This window comes from Hordeum vulgare, chromosome 5H, assembly GCF_904849725.1.
Source record: "Hordeum vulgare subsp. vulgare chromosome 5H, MorexV3_pseudomolecules_assembly, whole genome shotgun sequence".
Lineage (NCBI taxonomy): Eukaryota > Viridiplantae > Streptophyta > Magnoliopsida > Poales > Poaceae > Hordeum > Hordeum vulgare.
The window spans coordinates 499,788,509-499,801,699 of NC_058522.1; the positions used below are offsets into that span (position 1 = coordinate 499,788,509).

Consider the following 13,191-nt stretch of genomic DNA (forward strand, 5'->3'; position numbering starts at 1 on the left):
GCGGATCGTACCTGAGCAAATCCTTGTGTCCTGACTGAGTTGGTAGCTGTTCTTTCTTCTTTGTGTGTTTGCGACGCTCGGACGTTTAGAAAATGCGGTCACTGCATTGGAGTTGGCCTTATCCCGCGAATCCTCACGGCGGTTTCTCAGATGAGTGCCGCACTGCCGCTTTCCCTCCCCGCGTCTCTCCTGCGTTGTGTTGCGGTGGACAAGGACGGACCCCACGGCGGGAGGCGACGAGAGCACCGCCGCCACAGAAAGCAGCACGCGGCCGGGCCACCACACACGCAGACACAGATCTCTGCCCCCGACGGCCCGAGCGCCGTCCTCCGCCACAACTTCGCCATGAGCGCGCGCTAGCCCCGCCCTTCTTATCCCCGCTCCCCGGCCACCTATGGCCGCTGCTGCCGCTCTCCTCCCATGGCACTCCTCGCGCTCCGCCTCGGCCACAGCAGCCTCCTCCCCGCCCCGCCGCTCCGCCACCGACGCCACCGCCACCGCCTCGTCGTCTCCTGCAGCGCCGTGAGGGACGGGGGCGCGGCGGTGGTCTGGTTCAAGCATGACCTCCGCGTCGACGACCACCCGGGCCTCGTCGCCGCCTGCGCCGAGCCCCGCCGCCCCGTCGTGCCGCTCTACGTCTTCGACAGCCGCATCCTCGCCGGTGAGTTGCTGCTCGGTTCTAGCGTCGAGGTGCGACGTTCGGCCTGGGGTTGAGGAATGGGGATCGGTAGTTGCACGGGGCGTGTTCGGTACAATGCCTCACCGTAGGGATTCTCGGCCGTGTTCGCACGCCTCAAGTGCTTGGATCGTTGTGCTCCAGCAACGTTGATGCGAAAGCTAGTGTGCCTTCGATGCTTGGTTTGGTGGTTCTGTAGATATGCAAAGCAAACTAACGCCAAATCACACCGAGCAAGGCGTCCGTTGTAAAATTGAGCTGTCAGATGTTGGCCTCATTACCATTAGCCTGCTGGCTTAAAACACAGTTTGCCATTTGCCATAGACACTATTAAATACTCCCTCCCTCCGTCCCAAAATAAATGTCATTCACTTAGTACAAAATTTATACTATTTAGTTATAAATTTGCGACACTTATTTTGGGACAGAGGGAGTAGAAACCAGTTCTTCATACCACATCGCAATTGGTGCTTCTCAGGATAGTGTGACTCCATCTGAATCCCCACATGTATGTAGGTTACCGTTGCCAAATTGTGTACCACACCTGCCTGTCAGACCAGTAAGGCCCGAAGAATGAGACTTGGGTGCTGTAAACTAAGTCACTGACACTGTCTCTGCTTCTGTAATGCTAGAATCATATACCTCTTAATGAACATGCGTAAGCCAACCCTGACTCGTCTAAACATGGTTCAACAGAAATCATTAAATGACATTTGACAAATCACATCTAATGGATTTTAGCAGGCAGTTTTACTCCTGGCTTAGTTTCAAAAACATTTAGACAGTTAGTATCAACTCTTTAATCCTTTGCAGGTTATTCAGACACGAGGCTGGAACTGCTACTCTTTGCTTTGAAAGACCTTAAGTTGGCGTTGAAGTCTCAACGGTCTGATCTGCTCATAGGCTTGGGAAATGCTGAAGATGCTGTTTTGAAACTCGCAAATGAGGTCGCTATGCAAGGTTCATGTTGAGAATTGAGGTTTAAGAGTATATGCATACCTTCCTAACATATCCGGATCTCCTGATTGCATGCATTGGTGGAGTATAACAGGTACAAGCGGGTGTCATTTATACAGAAGAGGAAGTTGAACACAGTGTGTGCAGTGTTTTAGCCAATGTTGAATCTTCTTTGTCTAATGGATCGTTCACACGGGGAAACCCTCCTGAGATAAAGTTCTGGAGTGCCCCATTGTATGACTATAAGGTAGTTAAAGTTTGATATCTCAAGTGTTAATTCTCTTTATTATCATATAGCAACTTGATTATGTATGGCATGCTGAAGTGATCATTCCACCAGAGTTTGAGGCAACTGTCAACATCACGCAACCAATTTTTGAATGACAAATTCTCGACAACTACAGCTCTCCCTACCCCCACTCTTCCTACTCTAAATGTGGAGATAGACACAGGTGCACTTCAATTCCATTCGTTTTGGCTGATAATTATATGTTTCCTTGAACATATCAGTGTGTCCATTTAGATATTACAACAGTTTCCTGTTCAGGTTCTCTACCCACACTTGAAGAACTAAAAGTATTCCTGAAAGAGAGTAGAATGGCACAAGATAATTGGGTTCCTATCAAGAGGACGTCAGCAAGATCTATTCTAAAAGCCGCCCTCATTCAGAGGAAGATTAAAAGTAATGTCTCCTTAAATGACGGCGATGGAGGAAACATAGAAGATATCACCACAAGTACTGGTGCATCAGGGAGGAAAATAGCAGGTTCAATGTTTGCATCGGAAAGTTCACTTGAAGTTAGAGGTGGAACAGATATTACACTGGATGCTTTAGATGCTTACCTGAAATACCTCGAAGGCACAGGAAAGGCCAGTTGGCAAGAGTATGTATCATGACCCTGTTGTTTTCATTTAATCAGATTCTCATTAGATGATTTGTTCACTCGAAGCCAAAATTACAGAATACATAGTTATCAACATTATTATTGTGGTTGTATTAAAAAATTGTTGCCTAGCACCCATTCTCAATGAAATGACCTCTTGTTTCAACCTGTTATTTGTGCAATATAGTCTTAACATTAGTATATATCATTATTATCCATTTCTGATAACAGGTTAAATTATATTCTTTGTCCAGGTTGCATGATAAGGTGCGCTTTGCTGAAACCAGGGATGGTGCTTCGTTTCGCACGCTATTTGGTAATGCAATTCAGCTTGGAGTCATATCTAGGAGGAGAGCTTACCAAGAAACTATTCAATATGAGAGAGATCGCAATGCTGGCTTTCTATCACCGTTTGGATATTCAACCCCTACAGTGACATCAGCAGTAGATGCTATCTGTTCATTGGAGGTAATTGATATATTCCCCTGTATTATTTTCATTATCCTGCCTTTTCACCTCTTCTGAACTCCCCTAACAATCTATTTGTTCACATTAAAGTGGTACTGGCTCTTGGCATTGAAATCTCAAGTATCCATTGAGGGAAATTATCCTTTAAAGTTTTGGAGATGGAAGGGTTATCTTATACAGGTAAGTTGTATCTCTTCCAGTTCCACCCTCTCTTGTACATAGGCGGATGTATTCTGCTTCCAATGCATCAGCATCCATTAGTAAGTATCAATTTTGGTAGGTTGCCCACCTAAATGAAAACAAGAGGTTGTGATTCATACTCTTATCCAAGTATGTATCACGACTCTTGTTTTCATTTAGTATTCAATAGAGTTGCCAAACATGGGAGTATTGCCTTATCCATGTTGGTGGGCAACATATAAAAGGAAACTAATCTTGATATAGGATGGTGAAAAGCAGCAATCCTTGTCCGGACTGAATATTAAATCAGACGACAACTGGGGGTCAACAACAATTTTCAAAGGATCACTGTAATTGTCCCACTTGCACTTGTATCCTTCCACCTTCTAGTGATATCAGCAACCCACCATGATCTATATACAATCAATTCTGGTCTAGCAGTTGAGATGCGAGTTACCATAGCCAATTTTACTTTATCAATGGACACCTATGCAGGTGGGTAATAACACTCTACATATCCCTAATTGGTATCACATAGACTAAGGATGCTTCTAGATGAAGTTAAGGCTTTTATTCATCAGCGCAGTACCTCTTTTCTCAAAGTCAGAATTTTCTTTTCTTTCGAAAGCTAATAAAAAAGTATATCTTGGTTCCCATCTGTTAGCTCTGTGTGATCACTGGGTCTTGGTGGAACCCTGCATCGTGTTAAATTGATTATTGCAATTGTATGCAGTATATATCTAACATGGAGTAGTTTATTCACAGAAGCAAGCTTGTCTCATGGTGTTATCAATAGACTGAACACACTGCTTGATGATCCTATCCCCGATGAACATATACTTTTCACTTTTAAAATTTATTAGGTTCTTTTTTTATGCTTCTATAGCTTGTGCACATTAAGCATATCTTTTTTCTGCTTGGTCTTGCGGTTATGCAACTAAATTTATCGATGTACGCAATTTTGTTTAGACTGCCTCCTGGAATTTCCTCATTTAAAGTTTTATTGGCAGTATACATCTGTTGGTCATGAAGGTCCTGCGGTTCTTCTTGTGCATGGCTTTGGAGCTTCCTTGCAGCACTTTCGTGATAATATCAGCAACATTGCTGATGAAGGACACCGAGTTTGGGCAATTACACTTCTTGGCTTTGGGAAATCAGAGAAACCAAATGTTGACTATTCAGAACTTCTGTGGTCAGAATTACTGAGGGACTTCATTGTTGATGTTGTGAGGGAGCCTGTTCATCTTGTAGGCAACTCTATTGGAGGTATGCTTTGACACACTAATCTTCCAACATTGCTCGGTGGCGGGCAATAAGCCAATAACAACTTCGTTTGGGATAATCTGAATTTAGTTATTCTCTTGCTGTAATATTCTCAGGTTATATCTGCGCTATTACTGCTGGCTTATGGCCTTCCCTTGCAAATTCTCTTGTTCTTCTGAACTCAGCTGGTTCAGTTGTTCCAAATTACTCCTTCATCCCATTGAGTAAAGTAAGGCAACGAGAATTCAATGGAAGTACTTCGATTGAAATTATGTTATGCTGTACAATATTTATGGGTCAAAGATGGGAAGTGCTAGTTGCATCAGTTAAACATACCATATGTTTGCCATGAAAATTGAGAGCAAACATATTCTTTATTGTATTAATGTGTGAGATATTGAATATCTATGTGGGGTTGGGGGGTCTCATTCATTTTCATTTCATGTCTCTGCAAACTCACAACAACATAAAAAATAAAAGCATTAGAACTCGGTAATATTGTTTGGTCCACATCAATGTCTTCTTGTATAGTAGATCAACATATTGTTAGCTGCTAAAAGCTCTATTGTGAAAATTAATTTCGGACGCAATGTTTGTTTCTTATTTTTGTTATGGAAGCATTCATAACTCTGTTGGCAAACATATTTCAGGTTAAAAGTTTTATGATCCAAATATATATCATTGATACTTGTATTCAGCCATTGTCCAACGGGAATTATGACATGGAAGACATAAACAAAGAAAAGCATAATCTTTGATATTGGACTTTTTAACATCTGAGCTGCAGCAGTTTTATATATTAATTGGATGCTGTTATATGCAACTACGTACAGGAAGGACGAACCTCGTGGCTTTCAAGGTTGCAGGCACGCCTCCTTTTGCTCTTTTTGAGGTCAAGGGTAGGAGGCATTCTCAAGGGATACTATCCTACTGTATGTGTATCTTCAAATGTGCTACATTTTTAATATTTAAATACTCCCTTTATAAACTAATATAAGACGTCTTATATTAGTTTACAGCAGTACTTATTTGTTAATATTTACTAAGAAATACCGTCTTTTCATTTGTAGAGAACTGAACGGGTTGACAAGCCACTCGTGGATGAGATTATAAGGGCTGTATCCTCGGATCACACAGTATATATTTTACAGACTTAATTTTCACTTTGTGCACCGTATTCTGCATTTATTTCCTTAAGAAACAAACAGTCATATGACCCTGGCGCGACAACAGTTATTGAGAGCATATTCAACTTCAATCTTTCAATTCCTCTTAATTTTCTATTCGATTCTTTTGGAGGGAACATCTTAGTTATTCAGGTGTGTGCCTAACATCATCCACGGACATCGTATCTATTACACCAATACCTATGTATTGACTTTTGACATCTGTGAGGCTAATTTTGTTAATATTTTCTAATTTTGAAAAGGGAATGAAAGATCCGCTTGTAAAATCTGAGTCATTCATTTCGATGCTTAGAGAGCATTGCAGGAAGGTCCAGATTGGGGAGTTAAATGCAGGTGACTTGGAATCTTCTCCTTTCCCCTCTCCCTCTTTCTATTTCGTGTTTGGCTTTGGTTCTCACAATAAAGCACAACAGGTCATGCTCCGCACGATGAAGTTCCTGATGAAGTGAACTCCTTACTGTCTGAATGGATGAAAACGAACAAGACTGAACTTAAGCCAGCTTTGGAGAAGTCCAAGGCAATTTAGGTAACATTTTGTTTTCAGGGCACCCTTTCCGTCAGGCTGGTTGTATAATATCATCATCGCCTCGTCGGAGCCATTTGATAACACATGTATCCCATGTATTTTTTCCAACAATTCTGTACAAAACATTACCTCACAGATATGGTCATCTCTTAAGTGACAAAAAGAACATGAATTGCTAACGTTGTACAGAATCACATATGTACATCAGTTATTAGTTCTGTACCATCTTTTGACAAATGCAATCAAAAGGGAAAAAAACTAGCATCAGTGTTTTTCTTAGGCATAGCAACTTGACAGAATGTGACATGCAATTTGCACTTGCAATGAACTTACTAGTGATTCCTAAAGTTGCTTTTGATTATAGTATGGATCTGGACCAGAGAATCAACCTTGAACCCCACAGTACAAGTAATGTCCAACCTAATCATACTTGCTTTTGATCCATTGTGCAAGTTATGTCTAGTCACAATACATCTGTACTTACTTGCACTCCACTTATTTTATTTGGCATGGAATGAATGTGTCCACTTGATGAATAAGCATGCCAACTTATTGCACAGATTTTTCTTTCATTTTCCTCTTCCAAATTCCCAGAAAGCCGATTGTAATTGCCTCACTGAACCATCCTCCAGGAAAATGAATTATTTTAACTTTCATGAAAGGAATTGACTAGTGTTTCTCTTTTATGGTGGAGAATAGAGAATTCTCCATCTCCCAAGTGCTTGACCTGGGTTCAAAACTTCTGTCAGGCAGGATCACAGTTGTCATAGGGTGCTTTCATCGAAGCGTGTAGGATCATGTTTAAACGTCCTAAACTACTAATCAAGGAATCATATCATCATTACTATTATTATTTTCATTACTTTATTTTTATTTTTATTGTCGTTGTTGTTATTATTGTTATAATCATCATCATCCGTCATTTTCTTGTACTTCTGATGCTATGTAGAAACTGGTTTACGCTGACGCCTCCAGGTGCATGCTACAGTCTTTCATACTGAACCATCCTTGTTTGCTACAGAAGGGCGTCTTCCTCGGCAACGGACCGTGGTTTCATCATGATGAGCATGCATTACATCATTATTGCATTTATCGAGATCCATTGAACGGAATATCGACCAATCGCCTGTGACCTGCACCATTTGGAAGATCATGGGATGCCCCTGTCAGTTTGGTCGCCTTCTTTCTCCGTTGAGAAAGAACCAAGCATTAGCACTCCACGACAGCAACCTCTCCACTGTTCTTAGAGTCCGGAGTGATATCATGTCAGTCATCAGAGTCACTCATGATACATGGCAGTGATTCATCTGTCCTCTTTTTTGCTTTCATGTGCAATCTTCAGTGATTTGCTCCGCTTTGCTTTGCATCGCAAAGGAATCTTTGTAGTGCGTACGATCTCCGTTCCTTTTCACTTACCGTTTTTGACAGTGCAGCCTCCAGTTTACGCATTTGATCATGACATTCTCTAGTTACAGGTCAGTACAAAACTACAAATGCTATAAGCATGATGAGAAGTCCCTTCAATGATGAATCTACCAATAACATTTGCGCATGAAACTAGCTAGACACTGTCTTCTGATGGAAGTATTGAAAGGCCGTGGCATGAATTCTGAAGTGACACCTCAAAAACGTCGAAGGGGATGAGTATCTCGTCATGTATGCGTACGCTTTAGTTGGTGGTGGCCGTCCGCAAAATCTTTGTGCAGGGCTCCCCATCAGAGAGGTTAAAACACAAAAGCAGCTGTGATTACGATCGCCCAACCAACCCACCTTATCTATGTGTGCACAAGCTTTCGCCCTGTCTGGACATCACCAAATCTGACAGCAACGCGACCAGCCCATGGCCTCCACTCCAAAGGATGGATGAACGTCAAGTTGCACATGCCACATTCCTTTCGGCAAGCTGTTCATGTCTCCTGACTAGCGGTCCATGCCCATAGCCTCCACTCCAAAAGATGTCAAGTTACGGTCCTCGCAGCTCACCAATTCCTTTTTGGCGGGCTGCTTGTGTCTCCTGACGAATTTCCTGCCCCCTAATGATCGGCCAAGCGATGTATTATTGTGCATGCTTTGCCTATGGCTGGAAACAAAGTTACGATGGGAACCAACAAAAACCATGTGGGAGCTATGTTTCGAAGTTCAAAAAAAAAAGAAAAAAAGAATCCTCTAAACGAAAAAAGTACCATTAGTTAGCCCAGTGTTGTTCTATTAGCATGTGCAATTTCAAGCCCAAACTCTTACTTCCTCTGTACCTAAATAATTATAATTGGAGAAAACTAGACTAGTTTTTTCTAACTACAATTATTTAGATATAGAGGGAATAGTTCATTTAGAGCATCTCTAGCCGATACCGCAAACAGTCAACCTAAAAAAGTGGTCTAAGGGATCCCGCAAAAACCCTTTATGGGACGGTGAGCCCCCCCTCCCCCCACCCCCCAGTGGAATAGTTCCCGCAGCCTAAAAAAGTGGTCTAAGGGATCCCGCAAAAACCCTTTATGGGACGGTGAGCCCCCCCTCCCCCCACCCCCCAGTGGAATAGTTCCCGTAAACCCGTCCCGCAAATGTTATGCGGGACACATTTGCGGGATCTATTCCGCGCGGGAGGGCTCGCTGTCCCGCAAATACAATTGTATGCAAATATTATGAAGTGCATCATTCTCATATATATGCATCACTAGTAGATCATCATACTAGTTCATCACATCCAAAATCATGTGCAACATACGAGGTATTAAGTTTAACAAAAAAAAAAGCTTAAATCATATAGATCAATCAAGCTCCATTGCCAACATTGATGGAAGAGCTCGTGGCACCACCTTCATGAACTTGAACCGGAGACACTCGCACCACCCACCTTCATGAACTTGGACTGGAGAGCGCGACCATCATCACCACCATTGACACGGCTTGCCGAAGCACCACCACCCATGTCAAAACCACCAATGCCGAAGGCACCACCACCACCATCATTGCTGAGGCCACCATCATTGCCGAAGCCACCACCACCACTACCCGTGCCGAGGCCACCACCACCACCCATGCCGAGGCCACCACTAACATTGCCGAGGCCACCACCACCACCCATGCTGAGGCCACCACCATCACCCGTGCCGAGGCCATGCTACTTGTAAACTGCGTTAGGTTTTTCCCCGAAGAGGAAGGGAGATGGAGCATAGCCGAGATAAGTATTTCCCTCAGAGAGAACCGAGGTTATCGAACCAATAAAAGAACTAAGCAAACTCTCGTCGTCAGCACGTACACACACAAAACCAAACATTTGCACCCAACGCGGGCAAGAGGGTTGTCGAGCCCCTTGAACTCATTACTTGCAAGGATTAATTCTGATAGATAGATAGATGATATAAATAACAAAAGTAAATAAAGTGCAACAAGGTAAATTGTGTTTTAACAATAGGACCATATAGACCCGGGGCCATATTTTTCGCTAGAGGCTTCTCTCTCGAACATAGCACACGGTGGATAAAGAAATTACTGTTTGACAATTGACAGAATAGTGCATAGTTACGACATGTTATTCACGGTAATGGTTATGTGTATATAGGCATCACATCCATAAACAAGTAGACCGAAACGATCCTGCATCTACCACTATTACTCCACTTCGAGAACGCTTTTATGCTTGCCTCTCTAGGTATTAAGTTCATGACAAACAGAGTAATGCTTGGAGCAAGATGACATGATGTAGATAAAGTAAGACAAACAATATGTTTAGAACCCGTCGTTTTATCCTTAGTAGCAACAATACAAATACGTTTCTTGTCCCCTTTTGTCACTGGGATATAAAGCACCGCAAGATTGAACCCACTACAACACACCACTCCCATTGAAGATAAATCAATCTAGTCAGCCAAACCAAACAGATAGATCAGAGAGAAATACAAAGCTACAAAATCATGCATAATGGAATTCAGAGGAGACTCAATTAATTTCAATGAATGATCTGATCATAAACCCACAATTGATCGAATCCCAAAAAACACACTTCAAAAGAGGATTACATTGAATAGATCACCGCGGGAATCACGGTGAACATTTTATTGAAGATCATAGAGAGAGAAGAAGCCATCTAGGTGCTAGCTATGGAACCGTAGGTGTGCGATGGACTACACATCATCATGGAGGCAACAAGGTTGATGTAGATGGCCTCCGTGATCAATTCCCCCTCCGACAGGGCACCGGAAAAGGTCTCCACACGGGATCACAGCGGAACAGAGACTTGCGGCGGCGAAAAACGGGTTTTTCGTGGCTCTTTGTTGGTGACCCGATTTTAGAGAATTTATGAAGGTGGAAATAGGTCAGACGGAGCCACATGGGGACCACAAGGCAACATGACGCGCCTCTAGGCATGCCTTGTTGCCTTGTCATCTCCTTGCTTCTCACCCGACCTTCTCCCGAAGCTCCTAGAGTCTCTCTTCTCCAGAAAAAATTGTCAAAAAGTTTTGTAGCATTTGGATTTCATTTGGTATCGATTTCCTCGAAAACCAAAAACAAGGCACTAGGCACTGGGTTAATAGGTTAGTCCCGAAAAATGATATAAAATAGCATATTATTGCATATAGAGTATCCAAGATTGATAATATAGTAGCATGGAACAATAAAAAATATCGATACGTTGGAGACGTATCAGCATCCCCAAGCTTAATTCCTGCTCGTCCTCGAGTAGGTAAATGATAAAAATGAAATTTTTGATGCGACATGCTACCTAACATGTATTCTCTTTTAGGTATGATCTTTGAGAAACGATGAGCTAATTGACATCAACAAAATAATATCCATAAACATAAGAAGAATAATCATTCATATTCAAAATATACGATCCTTAAAGAATGTTATTCCCTACTCATTTTTTCATCTGTGGCATGACTCCATCTTCACCGCATAAGCATAATCATGAGCACCTCGGTGTCAAGTCAGGCAATTGGATCATACTTCTAACGTGCTTCAGCATTTTCAACTCCACTCAATACATGAGTGTTAACCATGGATATAACATATGGGTCAAAGTGGAAATAAAGTCTTGCATCAACTAGGTGGATCAACGGGCTACGGAGATGACCATCAATCGATATCAATGCGAGGAATAGGAATTTCCATGCAATGAATGCACTAGAGCTATAAGTGTATGAACACTCAAATGAAGCTAAGTGGGCGTGCATCCAACTTGCATGCTCATGAAGACCTCACACATTTGAGGAAGCTCGTCATCGGAATATACAAGCCAAGTTATATAACAATTTTTTTCCTACTAGCATATGAAAATGAAAACTGAGGAGACTCTCTATATGAAGAACATGGTGCTCCATCTAAGCACAAGTGTGGGAAAAACATAGTAACACTGCCCTTTCTCTCTTTTCTCTCATTTTCATTTTTCTTCTTCTTTTTTTCTCTCTTTTTTCATGGTGGAGTTTTCTCTTTTTCTGCCTCCACCATATCTTTTTTATTTATTTTATTTCTATTTTTTGTCCGAAGTCTCATCCCGACTTGTGGGAGAATCATAGTCTTGATCATCCTGTCCTCATTGGGACAGTGCTCTAATAATGACAATCATCACACTTTTATTTACTTACAACTCGATATGAAAAACTATGCAAGATGACTCTATATGAATGCCACTCGCAATGTGATGTATACTAAGCACCTTTATTCTTGTAGATGTTGTTGGGACTCCAAGTGAGAGTTTTGTAGGACAACAATGAGTTTCCCTCAAGTGGATGACCTAAGGTTTATCAATCCATGGGAGGTGTAGGATGAAGATGGTTTCCAAACAACCCTACAATCAAATACAAGAAATCTCTTGTGTACCCAACACACCCAATACAATGGCAAATTGTATAGGTGCACTAGTTTAGCGAAGAGATGGTGATACAAGTGTAGTATGGATAGTAGAAATAGATTTTTGTAATCTGAAAATATAAAAAACAGCATGGTAACAAATAGTAAAAGTGAGCATAAACGATGTTGCGATGCTTGGAAATAAGGCCTAGGGTTCATACTTTCACTAGTGCAATCTCTCAACAATGCTAACATAATAGAATCATATGATCATCCCTCAACATGCGACCAAGAATCACTCCAAAGTTCATAAGTAGCGAAAAACATAAGATGAAATTGTTGTAGGTAGTAGAACCACCTCAAAGCTATTCTTTCCAATCAACCTATTGAGTTATTCCTATAAGTGTTACAAACAACCCTAGAGTTCATACTAGAATCACACCTATGATACACATAAAAAAACCAATGTCACCTAGATACTGCAATGTCACCTCAAGTATCCGTGGATTAATTGTTACACATGCATCAAGCAATTTCACATTCATCATATTAAACCCAACACAAAGAACTTCAAAGAGTACCCCGATATTTCTATCATAGAAAGTAGGATAAGAACATGTATCAACCCATATGCATAGATTACCCATTTGTCACCACAGGAATCCGCAAGTTGAGTACCAAAACATACATCAAGAGAATCAATCGAACACCCCATTGTCACCATGGGTATCCACATGCAAGACATATATCAAGTGATCTCAAATCCAATATTCAATCCGGCATAACAGAATCTCAAAGAGAAATATTCAATTCATCACATAAAGATAGCAAGGGACAAACACCATATGATCCAACTATATTAACAAAGCCCGTTATATATCAAAATTGTGACATCCCAAGAAGACGAGAGAGAGAGAGAGAGAGAGAGAGAGAGAGAGATCAAACACATAGCTACTGGTACATACCCTCAGCCCCGAGGGTGAATTACTCCCTCTTCGACATGAAGACCGCTGGGATGATGAAGATGGCCTCCGGTGATGATTGCCCCCTCCGGCAGGGTGTCGGAACACGACTCCGGATCAGTTTTCTTTTGCACAGAGGCTTGCGGCAACGAAGCTGAAATTCTAGGTTAACTTCTCATGGTTTCACAGTATATAGGATTTTTCAGCATCGGAATCACGTCAAACGGTGCCACGAGGTGGTCCCAAGCCATCAGGGCACGCCGAGGGGGGGTGGCCATGTCCCGTTGGCTTGGGG

At 42.0% G+C, this 13,191-nt stretch overlaps 1 protein-coding gene across 3 annotated transcripts; it reads left to right on the forward strand.

Annotated features, from left to right (window-relative positions):
- The first annotated feature begins 219 nt into the window (after positions 1 to 219).
- On the forward strand, positions 220 to 7,698 carry LOC123400074. 3 transcript variants are annotated; one of them, XM_045094472.1, is made up of 15 exons: positions 220 to 661; positions 1,490 to 1,623; positions 1,728 to 1,880; positions 1,974 to 2,085; positions 2,181 to 2,517; positions 2,772 to 2,985; positions 3,076 to 3,165; positions 4,176 to 4,431; positions 4,545 to 4,657; positions 5,262 to 5,360; positions 5,499 to 5,546; positions 5,637 to 5,747; positions 5,858 to 5,948; positions 6,029 to 6,141; positions 7,166 to 7,698. In XM_045094472.1, the coding sequence occupies exons 1-14, from the start codon at positions 421 to 423 to the stop codon at positions 6,139 to 6,141; spliced, it is 2,112 nt and encodes a 703-aa protein (XP_044950407.1). In that variant the 5' UTR covers positions 220 to 420; the 3' UTR covers positions 7,166 to 7,698. The 3 variants fall into 3 exon arrangements, with proteins under 3 accessions (XP_044950407.1, XP_044950405.1, XP_044950408.1); XM_045094470.1 differs by having other exon boundaries at positions 224 to 661; positions 7,163 to 7,698; XM_045094473.1 differs by lacking the exon at positions 220 to 661 and having other exon boundaries at positions 1,532 to 1,636; positions 7,163 to 7,698.
- Positions 7,699 to 13,191: the final 5,493 nt, after the last annotated feature.